At 37.2% G+C, this 16727-nt stretch overlaps 1 protein-coding gene and 1 non-coding gene across 3 annotated transcripts; one reads left to right on the top strand and one right to left on the bottom strand.

Moving 5' to 3' along the window:
* Positions 1–285: 285 nt before the first annotated feature.
* sgpl1 (sphingosine-1-phosphate lyase 1) lies at positions 286–16443 on the top strand. Its single transcript, XM_008430035.3, has 14 exons — positions 286–554; positions 5767–5932; positions 7203–7270; positions 7480–7627; positions 8085–8164; positions 8514–8642; positions 8762–8850; positions 9143–9251; positions 9334–9432; positions 9522–9668; positions 10590–10828; positions 10910–11056; positions 12263–12383; positions 13178–16443. Exons 1-14 carry the CDS (start codon positions 543–545, stop codon positions 13319–13321), a joined length of 1698 nt encoding a protein of 565 aa, XP_008428257.2. The 5' UTR covers positions 286–542; the 3' UTR covers positions 13322–16443.
* On the bottom strand, positions 1230–5759 carry neurog3 (neurogenin 3). 2 transcript variants are annotated; one of them, XR_001777352.2, is made up of 4 exons: positions 4980–5759; positions 3946–3998; positions 3775–3871; positions 1230–1924 (listed from the first exon to the last, which is right to left on the bottom strand). It is a non-coding gene; the product is annotated as a neurogenin 3 (transcript). The 2 variants fall into 2 exon arrangements; XR_535579.3 differs by having other exon boundaries at positions 3775–3868.
* Positions 16444–16727: the final 284 nt, after the last annotated feature.

Raw genomic sequence — 16727 nt, 5'->3', positions numbered from 1 at the left:
GAAAATAATATAATTACAAAAGTGTTTTATTATATAAATAAAACCGAAAAATAAATAAATAAAATACAAAACATATTCAACAAATAAATAAAAGCATGAAAATTATGTCTAACAAGATTTAATTTCCCTGTGGGATTAATAGAAATTTTAAAATAGAACTTGGAGAAAAACATTGAACTTTTTTTTCAGATCACAGTTAAAATCCTGTTGTTGTTTTTCTTGTTTGTTTCTTTTCCTCTTTCGTAACAGTTTGAACACCAACGTTAGCGGGTTTAGCGATGCCGTTGTTTACAACTCAGATCTGCGTCTCACGCGGAACAAACTCTCTCACCAGGATTCTACGACATCAGGCCAATCAGCATCGCTGTCAGATCTGCACATGCGCAGACGGCGCAGAAGCTGCTGCTTCCTGAATCGGGGTTAGCTTTCTGCTCGCTGCGGCTCCCTGCAGCATTTAGATGTGAGCCGAGGGGCAGAAAGTCGGGCTTCATATGAGAAGTGAACAAAGAGGAAGAATTTAAACGACAGCGCAACTCGGAAACATGGATTACTGGGTATGTTCCTCTCGACTTTTGTTTCAGTTTTACTCAGGGCTGACTTGTTTAAGTGGAGAAGTTAGCTAACTGTTTTCCTTAAGGACTCACAAAGAACATAAATAGGGCGATTTACTAGAAGAACAATGTTAAACAACAATTTAAGCACCGCTATTGTTCTGCTGTTGATAAAAAAAATCAACACATATGATGTAATTCCCCACATTATTGTTCTATAATTTAAATAAAACTTAAAATTCAGCCTCTGTTGGAGTCACCAACCTGCAGTAAGAGGGGTTAAAGGGCACTGCTGTTGTTTATTGCAGGGTAAAACTGGAGATCCTGTCCAGCATGAACCTGCCGGAAGCTGCAACAATGTCTTATTGTTGTTAGCTGTTCATATTGGACTGTGATTTTCTTTAAAAAGATGGCAACAGGCAGATTTTACAGCCTGGATCAATTCAAACAGAGCAAACCAGGCGCACTTTGAGTATTTTATCACTTTCCTCCAAAATAAAACTTGTTACATTTAGTAGTAGAGTAGGGCTGAAAAGCCAAACATTGTACCCAAGTAAAAGTAAAAAGTAGCAAAAATTACTCGAGAGCAAAAAAGCATTTGGTAAAAGTCTACTACCGAGATACTGATCAAACTATCATTTAATATTTAAAAATTACAAAATCAGTCGGACCAAAATATAAAGTTAAGTGGAAATTTTGGTATTTTATGGATGAAAATGACAATAATTTATACAAGTAACCAAAAATAACAAAATCAGGCAAAGGTCAGTGTTTCCAAATCAGTTTCTTTCAATTAAAAACTGATGAAACTTTGACAAAAACTGTCCGTGTCTGGTGAATTTTAGGTTAAAACACGTTTGTTTTCACTCAGTGGGTAGAAAATACAGAAATTTTACTCAAGAAAGAGTCGAGGTACGTCATAGTAAAATTACTCAAGGAAAGTAGAAAGTGCAGAATAGTAAAAATAGTCATTAAAAGTTATTCAAGTAGCTGTAACTAGTTTTTCCCAGCTCTGTTAATAGGTAGAAGTTTGCAGATGCTTAGCTAAAAGTCGGATGACTTGCTTGTTGCCAGCAGCCAACAAAAGATGTGGTTTCAGAGCAGTCAGATGCCGTCAGGACGGGGGGCTGAGAGAAATGGGCGTTTCGGCTCAACAATGCGGGAAACAATACAAACCAACATCCTTTGTGTGAGCTGGGTCTAAGTTTTCCTCAGGCAAAGACAGCCGAGTGGGTCTGGAGGGTTATTGGTGTGTAAAGGTGAATAATCAGTGATGCTGGTGATAAGAGACCAGAGGCCGGTTCTGAAAGCCCAACCGGGTTTGTTCTGCTCTGCTCTGTCCTTTGCTGCCGTTGCACTGGATCCTGCCAAACCTGAAAGAGGAGATGCCGTCTAAACAGGCAGGAATTACAGCCGCGATGTCGTCACGTCACAAGTAAACATTTAATCCACCGAATATCTTCAAACTAAAGGATTTGGCTAATTTAAAAAGTTTATTAGTTATTTTTAAAGCTAGAAAGACTTTATTGCCAATTAATTTACAAATGATTTTTTGCCTTAAGGTCAAGTGACAGAAATAACCGAAGGAAATATGATTTTAAAAGTAAATGTGCGTTTCGGGGTGTGGAGTAAAATTATGGAATATTCAAATGAGGATTTCAAAATACTTCATAAGGAAAAAATGATTAAGTCTTTTGAATTAACAGTGATATATCGTTTGCAACTTATATTAATTTAATATATTAATTATTTTGTAATTATTGAGAAAATAATTTATACAAGATTTTTCTTCTTCCTGCTCCATTTTCTTTTTTATTCATTTTTTTTTTACATTTTTCTTCCATTAGTGAATATAAAACTAACAAAAATCTACAAATAAACAAGAATAAAATAAACAAAAATACTTTTCACTTATGTAGCATAAGTGTTATAAGAGAATGTGTTTGTATATTGATGATAAAGTTTATTAAATCGAGTCAATAAACTTATTGATTGATTGACTTCACTGTAATTTGGGGGCTGAGTGATTTGGCTTAAAAATAAAATATCAGATTTTGATTGTTTTGGTTTTTTTTCTTTCATTTTCAAAAACATTCAGAAAAATTTGTAAAAAGTGGCTTTTATTTCAATCATCCATATCAGTGACTATTAGGGTCAGGTTACAAGGATTTTTGTTTACCGTATTTTCCGCACTATAAGGCACCTAAAAACCTTCCATTTCCTCAAAAGCCGACAGTGCGCCTTATATATGTACCAATATTGAGCCACAACAGGTCTAGAAACTACGGTAAGCAGCCGCCGACTTCATTTTCCCCGTAGAAGAAGAAGCACGCGGTGCATGCTGGGATAGTTGTCAGAACGCTGGTTTGTTAATAAAGTTTGACTGACCCATCTACCTACCGACCTGATAACCAGGTCGTCTGCAGGTCATTCAGCATCACGTTCTCCACCAACATGCTGTGCGCAAACGGAGAACGGTCACCATTGTCCGGCCCTGGCCCAGTCGCGGACTGTTTTGTTGACATTCCCTTTAGTACAGCTCCATCTAGTGGATGCATAACGTAACTCCAGCCTCTACAGTAGCGTCTATTCTATGCGCCTTATAATCCGGTGCGCCTTATAGTGCGGAAAATACGGTAATTACAATAATAAAGTCATAATATTAGCAGAATAAAGTCGCAATTTTACCAGAAAAACGTCTTAAAATTACAAGAAAAAAGTTATTTTAATGTGAAAAAAAAGGTTTGATGGAGTTTGTGTGGTTCTTTCAAAATGGACCCATTGAAACTGATTTAATGCTGATGTGCTAAAAGATGAAGCATTTAATTAACTGTAAAACTTGTACCAAAGTATAGCTTCCTCATTTTTATTTTTTGTGTTGGAAAATCACAACAAACCAACAAAAACTGATCAGATTGTCTCTTTTATACACTTATCTTTTTAAACCTTTACTGACCTTTCTATTGACTAAGTGAGGCTCATTTTGTAGATGTTTTCAAGCCTCCATTTCTGTTAATTACAGTAATTTTCCTGCTTATAGTGACTGAAAACACAACATGTAAGGTCAGAAAATGGCATCAAACCAACAAAAATGGTCAGATTGTCATTCTTTTGTAAACTCCAGTGAGATATTATGAAGTTTGTTATTGCAAGGTGACAAAACGTGAAAAACTGAAAGTTGATGAAAACTGGAGGTCACACAGATAGCGAGTTCTTAAGATACCATGTTGTGAACCTTAAGCTTTCCCCATCTGATTGCAGCTGATGTGGAGGGTCTGTCCTATCAAAATGTCCGCCGCGGGGCTGTAAACACTCCTCTGCTGAGAGATGATGGAGATAATGTTACCACGCTTGTGCAATTTGATTCATTGGTATCTCGCTGCTGAATTCACACCTGAACAGAGCAAAGCTGTTTATAGCTGCCTGGACTTCCTCTCAACCAGTTGCCTAACGAGGAGCGGGAGGAGTCACCCAGTTAGCTCAGCGTTTTCACAACAGTAGAGGGAAGAATCTGTTATTTCCTCCCCAGATCTCTGTAGATCCGACAATGTCTTCTAAAGTAAATCCTGAAACTTTTTCCGCTTTTCTGTAATGCAGGTTAATCGACCGACTAACGATTAATTAATTAATAAGCGGCCATTTTATTAAGAAGAGTTTTCTCTTGCTGAGGATCTCTCCATAAGATAAGGGGTTACATTATTTAGTTTGACTTAATTGAATGTAGTGTAATGTATAAAGCAACAAAAGAAGAACAGTTAAAATTAGTGGGTGGAAGTAAGAACTTATTTTTACACCCAACTGTCTGAAGTCATAAATTACTATTCACATGAACCTGGTTGTGACATATTTTCTTAATTAGAATAACTGGTAAATGCATTAATATTAGCAAACACATGTTAAAATTCTTTCAAGATGCCACAAATGATTGACAACTTCATTAAAGAATGACAATAGCATTGATAATAGCAGTAATAACAGTAATTATTTCTAATTTTGATGCAGTGATGATCATATTTTTAAATTACGTTTTAAGCTACTATGTTTGGATATTGCAGCTTCACTCGTACTGATGTAGGACTTGGTGTATTTTTTAATAATATGCTTAATTTAAAATAAATCATTAAGTTGTAACAGAAAAATCTTAATGATTTCGCTCCATAAAGTGAAGACGGGCCTCAAAATCAACGGTGCTTATTGGCGTCATGTTTTCTTTTACTTTTTAATAATCTTTCTGCGTTTTCTGTCAAATCTTTTTAAAGTAGCAAATATTTATGTATTTGCTGTTAATCTCTCAGTATGATTTGTTCTCTAAATGACCTTTTATATTATTTTGGCTGATTTTATTATATATTAAATAAGAAAATAATCAACTCATAAGAGTCGACTAAAAGCACAATAAGAAACTTAATCAATAATAAAATGTTCTACCATATCAGCCTCAGGAGATGATTGAGAGATGAACAGATGCTGATTTCTGGTTCTGTAGGTTCGGACGGGTCTGCAGTTCCTCTCCTGATCCATTCTGTCTGGTAGCACACTGCGCCATGACGAACACGTTTCTTTTCTTTTTTTTTAAATTACCGTATTCATCCTCGCTAACATTATTCAGCCTGGGATTTGCGTCTTCCTAACCCTCTATCGTATCTATACGAGAGGTTTTACTTCTAAAGACGGTGGAGTATCGGGCTGAGGACGTTTTAAAAAGACCCGGGTTGATGGCAGCTCAGCGCGGTTGCGTAGTGTCCGTCTCTAGGCAACCACAACAGCGTCGGTCCGTAGCGTTCAGGGGTCCTTTAACTCCTGCCACGAGAATTTAGCTGACCTTATTATTTCCTGTGTTTTATTTAGGTCATTATTGTTATAATTAGTGTTTATGTGTGTGTTAGGCGTGTCTATACGGAACAAATCGCGTCCCGTATCATTTCAATACGGGACGCAACATTTAACAGCCAAATACGGAACGATTCCGTATTTTAAGGGACGGGTGGCAACCCTATTTGGACCGTTACTCTTTCCCGTTCTACGGAGTCTCCGCCATCTTTGTTTTTAACCGAATGCTGGCTCCCCTTAACCAGCTGCGCCCCCTGGGGGATGACAGCCAAACTACAACACTAAAAGAAGGACTAAGCGGACGTTATTAGTTAAATGAATGGAACCGATTTTAATGTAATAAAGCATAAATAAAAAATAAATTGTAAGTCCTATGTTCTTTCAGAGTGCCTTGGAGGTGTATAAGGAGATGCTGCTGCTGTACCTGGAGGAAGGCCGGCGGCAGCTCAACTCCCGCTGCTCCCACCTGGAGCCGTGGCAAATCATCGGAGCGTCTGTCCTCACCACGCTGGCGGTTCTCTGGCTCAAAGCATTCCTCTTCCAGCGAGAAAGTAATATTTCACACCTGGAAATAATTAAATAATGAGCTACAGCTGCTTTCACATAAGGATGGGTGATATGGACTCTGAGTTTTATCGCAATATCTTGTGATACTATTGTGATAACGATAAAAATGATGATAAAATAAGCCGTTTATACTTAAAAACTGCCATTTTAGGACAAGTGAGATTTATTTCACCATACTGCACACAGTAACTGCATTCTGTTATATTTTTTAATTTACTGATATTTATTAATGCTTTCAAGAAACTAATGGTGGAGAAAATATAAAAATTAATTTTCCAATAATGCTTTCAGTTTTACTTTTTATTTAACGTCATTAATTAAAATTTATCGAGACAACAATAATAAAAATGTATTAAAATATTTTACGATAAATGCCCACCCTTACTTTCACATAATTTTCAGAGTAATCAGAGTTTTTGTTCTTATTTGGGTCGGTATTGTACTTTCAGTTTATAATAATTTGGAGTAGAAAAAAACCCCAGTTTATTGTATTGACACAATATAAAAATCTATAAAATCATCTAGTTATTTTTACTTAAAACAAACGATATCTCTATTGCTTCTAAACAATCTACTAAGGCGACCAAACGTCACATGGACACAAACACGATTAATTTTTCCAGAAGTTATTGTGATAAATTATAATATTGTTTTGAGAATATTTCTAAGTAATGTAATGGAATAATGGTGCAACAAGACATTTTCAAAAATCAATAAACTTTAAATTCTAATGAACGTTTAGCACGTTAACTGGAAGACATTTTAAATAACCAAAAATGAATAAACCGAACAACAGAAACAACAAATAAAGTGAATTATGAAGTGTCTGTAAACAAAGAAAAAGCAATTGGCTGAGACCAAAACACCAGACATGAGACTTTTGTCATCCAGCTTTTGGTAGAAAGGAAGAAAAGAAAAGAAAAAACAATAAATCATGGAAATGGAAATTATTGAGCTCATTTTAATCATGCGATTAATTGATTTATTGTTTGTTAGTGAAAGGTTTTAGTTTTAAGACATTCCCGTTCCTGAAAACAGAAATGTTTAGGCATTTCATTTCAGGGCTTTTTGCATTTACTAACAGCCACTCGGCGTTTCTGCTGTTCAGGCTTGTAGAGATGAAAATCCCCAAAACATTCCCCCACTTTAGCAGAATGATGATTTCATCAAACTGAATGCAGTGTTAGTCACAGTCAGCTGCGATTGCTTCCTGTCATTTTCACCCACAGCTGCTGCTCTCTGTCTCCGGTTCAGGTCTCACTTCCAGAATCAAGAAGCAAGTCTTTCGACTCGTCAGAAAAATACCCTTTGTTGGTGACAATGTAAGTTCTGTGGTGGATCTGCTCCTCCTTTGTGGTCCGATTGTTGTCTGGGATTCCTGTGAGTCACTATAGGACCTTTGGCACACTTTGCATCACGCACTCATGATAAGCTGGTTACTTCAGTTCAGCTAGTCACACTTTTACTTCTGCTGACTTCAGCAACTTTATTGCAATAGCAAATGTCTGTTTTTTCTTTTTTAATGCAACAGATTCAGAAGCAGCTGAACAAGGCTCTGGACGACATGTCCCACAGTCTGTGTACGCTGAAGGAGGGGATGAGCTACACTCAGCAGCTGCCCACCAAAGGGCTAACTCAGAGCCAAGTCATGGAAAAAATCAAAGAGTATCAAACGCTGAGTAAGTGATTCAGCAGCAATGAGCCGATTGGCTCGGGAGAGAAAGATGCTTGTTTCTGACGTCCTGTCAGGAAGTGTGGAGTTGAATCTGTAGGGTCATAAGCCTGGCGGGCAGCCAGGCTTTACCTGCCTGAATCTTAATTTTTTCTCATGTTTTCCTTCATTAAGGCTTTATAGACCACCTCCACCTCCCTGCTGATGAAAACTAGCATTGGTTTTATCAAGTTGTCAGCTTGACGCACTAAATCGTAAATGTATGAGTATAAAGAAAGCGAGACGCAGTGTTTGGCTGTTTTGCTTGTTTTGTTTATTTTTTGTTTATTTGAAATATGTTTGTAGTTCTGAGATGATTGTCATGTCATTAGGGGGCAGATATAGGTTTTTACTTCCTTCTGCTCCATTTCATTCATTCATTCATTGAGTGAATGAGATGCAAAATTAAAATATTTGTTTTCCAGATGACGTTCAGTGGGACAAAGGGTGTGTTTCCGGTGCCGTGTACTGGGGGGATGAAACCCTGACCAAACTCCTGGTGAAGGTATGAGCCAAGAAAATTATTATTTTCTTGTTTAAAAAAGGAATTCGGTTGTTTTTGTAGTTCAAATATTGTATAAAAAGACTTTAGTGGTTAAATTAAAAACATCTGCAAAATGTGCCAATGCTTTATTAGATTTTGATACAAATAAACAAAATAATTAAGATCCGTTTTTCATTAAGAGAATAAACATTTTCAGTAAATGGCCTTGTTTTAGTCTGGATACTGCAGTCAACGATTAATCAGTTTTTCATGATTAATCGTTTCAGCCCTGCTACACTTGAAAGCTTTTTTGTTGATAGTTGTGAGACTTTGTTCTAATTTTTTCCCCGTTTTATGTTTTGTTGTGCAGGTTTATGGAGATTTTGCGTGGAGCAACCCGCTCCACCCGGACATCTTTCCTGGCGTCAGGAAGATGGAAGCTGAGGTTGTCCGAATGTCCTGCTCCCTGTTCAACGGTGGACCCAACTCCTGTGGAACTGTAAAACCCCAGACTTTATACTCCAAATAAAATATTATGTTTATAATCTCAGGAAATCCACAACCCTGTTGAGGAAAGATTTTCTGAATTTGATGGGTCTCCATGTTGGCTTGTCCCAGGTCACTTCTGGAGGAACGGAGAGCATCCTGATGGCCTGCAAAGCGTACAGAGACTTGGCTTGTGAGCGGGGCGTGACGTTCCCTGAAATGTAAGATGAGCTTCAGAAGACCTGGCTTTTTGTTTCCAGTAGGGCTGCAGCTAACAATTACTTTAGTTATTGATTAATCGATCAATTATTGTGACGATTAATCAAATTACTGCTCTGATTGTATTGGTCTGTTAGTAAATGACCTTTTTTTTGGAGTTTATATTCTCTACTTAATGATTAATCGATTACTAAATTAGTTGCCGATTATTTCAAAAGTTGATTAATCGCGATTAATCGTTTCAGCCCTATTTTCCAGTGAAAGTGCTGAGGTATTTTCTGTCCTAATCTTCAGTCTTGCTCCAGTGAGCGTCCACGCAGCGTTCGACAAAGCAGCACATTACTTTGGGATGAAACTTGTCCACATTCCTCTTGACCGGAAGACCATGAAGGTCGACGTCAAGGTGAGTGCGTGTGTGTTATTCCCTCTCAGCGTTTCCTGCTTTCAAATGTTCATTATTCTTCTCTTGTTTTCTCTGCACCAAGGCGATGAGGAGAGCCATCAGCAAAAACACAGCCATGCTTGTCTGCTCGGCGCCCCAGTTCCCCCATGGAATCATAGATCCGGTTGAAGAAGTAGCCAAGGTCAGAGGCCAGACATTTCCTAACCCAATATGCCCAAAAACAGAAACGGGGAAGTCCGTTCTTTGAAACTTTCCCTTGCTGTGTTGCAGCTGGCGGTGCGCTATGACATCCCGCTGCATGTGGATGCCTGTTTGGGCGGGTTTCTCATTGTTTTCATGCAAAAAGCTGGTTACTCACTCACCCCGTTTGACTTCAGAGTGAAGGGAGTTACCAGCATCTCTGCAGACACCCACAAGGTGAGGAGCGTGATTAACCAGAGACCAGAGAGTTGGATCCCACATAGAGCAGGCACTGTAGAAAAACTCAATCTTACCTGGTATTTTTGGTCTATTTTCTAACATAAATATCTTAAGAGTATTTGAAATAAGACAAAACTGACTTAGAAGTAACTTTTCAGAAAGAAACAGAAGCTTGTTTTAAATAAATAATTCCTTAATATTGATGAAAAAGTGCTAGCTCTGTTGGCAGATTATTTCAGTTATTTCACAGTCAACGGGCTCTAGGCCGTTGCCTAGCAACGCCAGCCAAGCCCAGCCCGTTACCTAGCAACGCCAGCCAAGCCCAGCCCGTTACCTAGCAACGCCAGCCAAGCCCAGCCCGTTACCTAGCAACCGACTTCTAGTTCCACTGGCAGTTTGTTTCTGTAATGACGAGACATTTTTTCCATTTTATAAATTAAAAGAATTCCCAGTGTACTTTTTCTTGTTTCAGTCAATAATTAAATAATGGAGCAAATTTGTGATTAATTTGAGATTTTAACACAACATTTATTTATGTACAAGACAACTTATTTTTGTTTTAGTAAAATTTTTCTGTTTTTATTGATTACATTTTGCTAAAACCAGCAAACTCTGCTCAATTTTTTTTTTATAAATGTAAAAAGAAAAAAGAAACAAGGAAAATAGCTTTGGAATACAGAAACCTTTTTGGATCAACAATAATTTACAGATTCCTTTTCTAAAAAAATTTGATTTAGCTTATTTTTGTAAAAATATTGTCTATGTAGCACATTTGTTAATATATTAACAAAATATATTAAAAGTTGAACCTTTCAAGTTTTAGTAGAAATAGAAAAGTGGTTCTCTCAGAGTAATTTTGGCCCTAATAGCACAAACTTTGGACAGCTCTGGTTTATTTCCACCTTCTTTTCTCTCCAGTACGGCTACGCGCCCAAAGGCTCCTCTGTGATCCTCTACAGCGATAAAAAGTACCGTCAGTACCAGTACTTCGTGGCTCCAGACTGGCAGGGGGGGATCTACGCCTCGCCGTCGGTGGCGGGCTCCAGGCCCGGAGGAATCATCGCCGCCTGCTGGGCCACCATGATGTACATGGGAGAGAGCGGCTACGTGGACGCCACCAAGAAGATCATCGGCACGGCGCGCAAGATCAGAAACGAGTGAGACGGCCGCGTGCAGCCAGAGCTGAACCGACGCAGCGGCGCGGCATGCTAACGGTTTTCTGTTTTCGTTTTGGACAGGATTAGAAAAATAAAGGGGGTGTTTGTGTTCGGGAACCCGGAGGTGTCCGTGGTGGCCATCGGCTCCGAGGACTTCGACATCTTCCGCCTTTCGAACGCGCTGACGTCGAAGGGCTGGAACCTGAACACGCTGCAGTTTCCGTCCAGGTTGGATGAGGGGGAAGCGGGAAATTTAGAGAAAAAAACTACAAATCTCTGAGTCAGGAGGATTAAATCATCTCTGGAGATTAGGATGGAAAAACATAAAATCAAGAAAATGATGAAAAACAGTCTTCAGTCAGAGGCTTCTTCAAATTCACTGCAATACAGACTGCTACAGGAGAGCTTCAATAGCTCATTGAATTACATTTGATTTCCCTTTTATTTTTTATTTGAATTTTGAAATATTGTCCAGAAATAATCCACAGATTAAAAGAGAAACTTTGGTTCTAGTGTATTTTTATTTTGAAAAAATACATTTTATTAACCTTTAAAAAATACATCCAAGTAAATTGTTTCTGAATCGAATTCAGACCCGAAGAATTGGAATCAAATCAAAGACACTGAAAGATTTTTATCTATACTGTGCACAAATAACAAATTAAAAACAAATATAATGGTTTTTGTGCTAAAATGTCTATTAATTCAGTTTTTTAGCAGCAAAACCATTTTGAATTTTTCAATTCAAAATGGTTTCTGAATTGAAAATGTTGCTTATTTTGTTGATAAATTATTTACAGACCCTGCAATTAACTCAATTAAATAATTTTTATCGAATCCAGTCACTAAATGAAACAATAAACAGAAGAGCTGATACTGGAGTACTTTCTATGGGAAACAAAAACAAATACGCAGAAAGTTACTGGCATTAATATCGTCTTTGTTTTTTAAAACCTGTTTGAAATAAATAATAAACAAAAGTCACCAGCATGTCTCCTCACAATAACTTTAACTAAAAGCCGAGTCAGAAATGAAAGTATGCAGAATGATAGAAAGTAACGGATGGGGGAAACTGTAGGAGCCAACAGGGCAGCTGCAGAGTAAATCATCTATGAATTTAACAGGAAACTGATGTAAACAAGCTAAAACTGGTAAAACAAGATTCCTCTCATAATAAAAAATGAGTGGACTTTTACTCAGTTACTTGAGTAATTTCTTGAATGGCTACATTTTATTTTTACTTGAATAAAAACATGTTGAAGCAGTACTACTTTCACTTAAATAACATTTTTGGATACTTTTCCCACCTCTGCAAACCTTAAGCTGATGTTTAGTTGGAGGCCAAGTAGTGTAATTCTCGTCCTTTCTGAGCTTCCGTACATTCCAAACATGCTGGTATTTTCAGTGTTTACAGCGTCGTTTCTTCCTTTGCAGCATCCACCTCTGCTGCACGGTGCTGCACACCCATCCTGGCGTCGCTGATCGGTTCATTCGGGAAATTAAAGAGCAGGTCGCCATCATCATGAAGAACCCCAGAGAGAAAACCACAGGAAAGGTGAGTTTGTGATTTTGGTTTTTACTGCTTCTAAAAACAACCCAGCACCTTAAAAAAACCACCCAGCTGTTTTTGGCAATAAGTTAATGTTTTTTGGCGTCTCAGAAATGAGCCAATCTGGGAACCTTTTGAATGTAACGTTACCTAGCAGCACAAGCTGAGCTCCAGCATGTTTGGTCAGCTGGTTTTACTGCTATATATGCTGCACAATGGCTGCTGGAAAAAGACGAGTATTTTGTTGTTGAATTACCTTCCAGGAACCACTTGCTAGGTTCCAGTTGGTTGTGCAGGAGGCTCCACTTCTGCTTTTCAAAAACGTACAGCTGTATAATTACGTATTTGTTTGTAGCCATTTTCGAGTGCATGTGTAAATGTCGAGTTGGGGGCGTGGCCAGCAGCAGCTTATTTGGATTTAAAGTGACAAGACGCCCTAAAACATCTCATTCTGAAACTGAGCAGAATAAAATGAGGAGGAGAAAAAAACAAATTTCTGAGAAAACAAAGTCAAAATGTTGAGGAAAAAAAAGTACATTCTGGGGGAAAAAAGTCTAAATTTTGAGAATAGGAAAAGTAAATTCCCTTTTTTCTCCAAGTGGCACAAGTTGTCTTCCATACGGACCTAAAGTATGACTCTTTCTGAGTCGCTGTGAGGATCACAGCCTTTTCCAGCGGTCGTTTGTCGGAGGTTTGCTCTTCCTGAGTGAAACTCGGCGTGGGAGCAGCCATCTTGTTCGTCATCTGGACCCAATGAGGAGTTTGGGTTTGTCTGATCGCTCTCCCTCTCTCCCCTCCAGGGGGCGATCTACGGCATGGCCCAGTCCATCCCGGACCGGTCCCTGGTGACGGAGATCTCCAGAGGGTTCCTGGACTGCCTCTACAGCACCGAGGTACCGAAATCCAACGTCAGCCACATGAACGGCAACGGCAAAGCCCACTAAAGTTTAACTCTCCACGTCCTTGAACCCGATTTCAAGGTCAATGCGCTCCTTGTTAAATCGCTCAACGGTTGCCTTATTATTTAAAACTGCACTGAGAACGTCTGCAGAGAGAGAGAAGAAGAAGAAGAAGAAGCCATCATCGCTTGGCTGAACCCAGAGGGAAACTGGACTTTCCTGGGTCCACCAGAACCTTTAACTTGATTTTAACAATGCCATGGGACTGAGTGTGTGTGTGTGTGTGTTATTTTATCTTTCATTCATTTCAGTGTCTTGACATCTTGACATGTTCTCTCCTGGTGCATCTCAAGAAATCAAAAAAGCATCATAAAATTAACCTGTTGATGATTTCAGTGATTATTTCTGTGATTATTCATTCAATCTAATGAAAATCTAAAAGCTTTCTTCTCTCAAGATTAGAATATTACATTCTAGGAAACTATTGCATCAATGCAGCATGGCATGTGGAGGGGATCAGGAAGTAGCAGTCCTGAGGAAGCCCACAGTTTTTCCTTCCAGCTAACTTTCCATTAACTTTGCTTGTATGCAGCCCTGCTGATATTTTGATGTTATTGGACTTGTATAATAATCTCTAAGAGACTTTTATCTTAGGTTTTCATTAGATTTCTACTATAATCATCAAAATAAACACGTTAACGGTTGAAATGGTGGAAATTTCAGACGTTTTTGATATTTTGAGATGCACCTGTGTTTAAACTATAGCGAAACAATTCAGTTTTGTCTTCTATTTTCATTGTTTTTATTTTTGTCTGAACATTTCAGCTTCTTTCAGCAACACTTCAAAACCAGTTAGAGCTGCTGTGCTGCCCTCTAGCGTGAAAACCTGAGAACTGCAGCGATATTTCTGCCTCAACATGCAGCATTTATTTCATTGTGTCTTGTTGGTGCAAAGAGCTCTGCAGTCCGGCGGCCTTTCAAATCCATCATAGATGGAAAGAGAGTAAATTTCTGCAAAAAAAAAACTAAGAAATTTCCTTGAAAAAACTTGAAAATTTAGAAGTGACTAAAAGTGAAAATTTGTTAGAAAACTCTTAAATTTACGAGTTTCAAAAATTAACATTTTTTGACTTTTGAAGATTAGAAAATTTTCAAAAGTTGAACATATTTGAGTTTGAATATTTGAGTTTCAAGTCAAAAATTTGCAAGAAAAAGCAAATTTTCTGATTAATTTTGAGACTAATCAAAATTTTGTAGAAAAAATAAGAACATTTATGTGTTTCAAAACGTGAGTATTTGATACAAATCGTTCAAATTTTTAGATTTACCTCAGAAATTCTCCAAAAAAAATTTTTTTTTTGAAAAGACTAAAATCTGCTAGAACAACTCAAACTTTTAGATTAATCCTTTTTCTTGAAAATTTCTTTCTAAAATTTAATATATTTGACTTTTGAAACTGACAAATTTCAGGGTTGTTTTTCAGAAAACTTCTGCAATGAGTCTCAAAATTATCTATTTTGCACATTTTAAATTTTTCAAATTCAAAAATTTCCAAAAGTTGAAAAATCCAAATTCTTGAAACTTCGAAAATTTATATAGTAGTCAAAAAATGTTAACGTTTGAAACCCAGAAATTTATTTTTTTGCTGGAAAATTTCTTATGTGAATCACAAAATTTGTGTTTTTATCTAGCAAATATTTGACTTTTCAATACTAGAAATTTCTGTGTATTTTCTAGAAAATTTCTGATTTTGATCTGAAAATTTCTGGGATTTTTGGTGGGAATTTACTCCTTTATTTTCCTGTGACGGCTGTAACACGGCGTCGTGCTGCAGGACTCTGAAAACATCGGTCTGACTGTTTTCTCTGCCTGCCTGAGGAGTTAATTTGTTCCCAGAGTTTCAATGTTTGGGGCGTAAAGGAGACGAGGGGCATTAATATCCAGACTCAGATTCCAGGTTTCTTCCTAACAGACTGAAGTTTCAACTCTTGGTTTCTACTCTGTGTTTAGAGTCTTGTGCTAATTTGTGTCCTAATTGAATCTACCTCAGTTTGTACTCGCCTCATCCAGCAGGGTGACGTATTTCCACACAACACTGGGAGTTTATCAGGCCGCCATGTTGACGGGTTTCAGACCCGCAGACCGGCCCGTTGGGAGGAAGTTTCCGGAAATGTAGACGGTTAACGAAGCAAACTGTAAATCACTTTGTCTCCGACTCGTGTTCTCCTGATGCGGTTAAAGTAGTTTTGTGCAATATATATTTTTCTTGTGCGAAAAAGGGAGAATCTCCTCTGTTGGCGTTTAAATCAGCCACATAATAATAATGATTTAAAATATACGGCGGCGTATTGGGACCATTAATGAGAGAAAAATGAGTAAAAAACTAACAAATTTTGAGCTTATTCACAGAAATTTTCTAGAAAAAAATTTAAATTTATGAGTTTCAAAAGTGGAAAATTTGCTAGGAAAAAATTTATTTGGAGAATATTTTCAGAAAGTTTTAGAAAAATAAAATGTTTGAAAAGTCCAAAATTTGCAAGAAAAAAAAAGATAAACGAGATTAATCTCAAATGATTTTCTAGGAAAAACTTGAAAACTTTCTGAATTTTAAGTTAAAAATTCTCCACTTTTTTAAAATTTGAGTTTCAAAAATTAAAAATGTTCCAGTTTAAATAAATTTTTTTCCTAAAAACAATTCTGAGATTCATCTAAAAAAAATTTTTAAATACATTTTTGACGTTTGGACCTCATAAATTTCAATTTTTTTCTGGAAAATTTGAAATGAATCAAATTTAAAAAAAAGTTTTATGGCAGAAATTTGCTCCTTTCCTTCTACAGTGGCCGTAATGCGCCGTCGTAAAAACTTTTCACCACTTTCTAATCAACATTTAAGCTTTTTTTGTTTTCAGCATTTTTACTCATTTACACCTGAATGTACTTGGTTGTTTGTTCCTCCATGTTTTATTCAGTGCCTGATGTGTTGAATCATCGATCAGTCCGGTAACATTTACATCATATCTGCCTGTTAAACCTATAAACTGAGTCCAGCCAGAGGCTCAGCGAAAAAACAACCTAAAGACTAAAACGACTCTTTCCATAAAGACTTTGCTGTAACTTTTACTCTAATAATGTTTTTTCTCCACAGAAAATAAACAGTCTGCCCTTTATTCTCATTAAATGATTGTATTTAGTAGTATGGATTTACATGTAGTTCAAATAAAATGTCAAAATAATTAAAATAACTCAAATAATGACGCACTAGTATAAAGATTTGGGGCCAAAGTGTGGGTGGGGGGCCATTTGTGGCTCTTCAAATGATTTTGTTGGGTCCTTAACATGTCAAGAATGGTTAAAAATGGTTGAAGACCTCCAAATATTTGGGAAAATGTCTTTTTCTTTTAATAAGTATATCTTTAAATCTCTTTAAAGATATACAGATTTACTAAAAATG

The sequence above is a fragment of the Poecilia reticulata genome, chromosome 15, assembly GCF_904066995.2.
Source record: "Poecilia reticulata chromosome 15, P_reticulata-male-v2, whole genome shotgun sequence".
Lineage (NCBI taxonomy): Eukaryota > Metazoa > Chordata > Actinopteri > Cyprinodontiformes > Poeciliidae > Poecilia > Poecilia reticulata.
The sequence above is the reverse complement of the archived record's forward strand: the minus strand, read 5'-3'. Positions and strand labels throughout refer to the sequence as shown.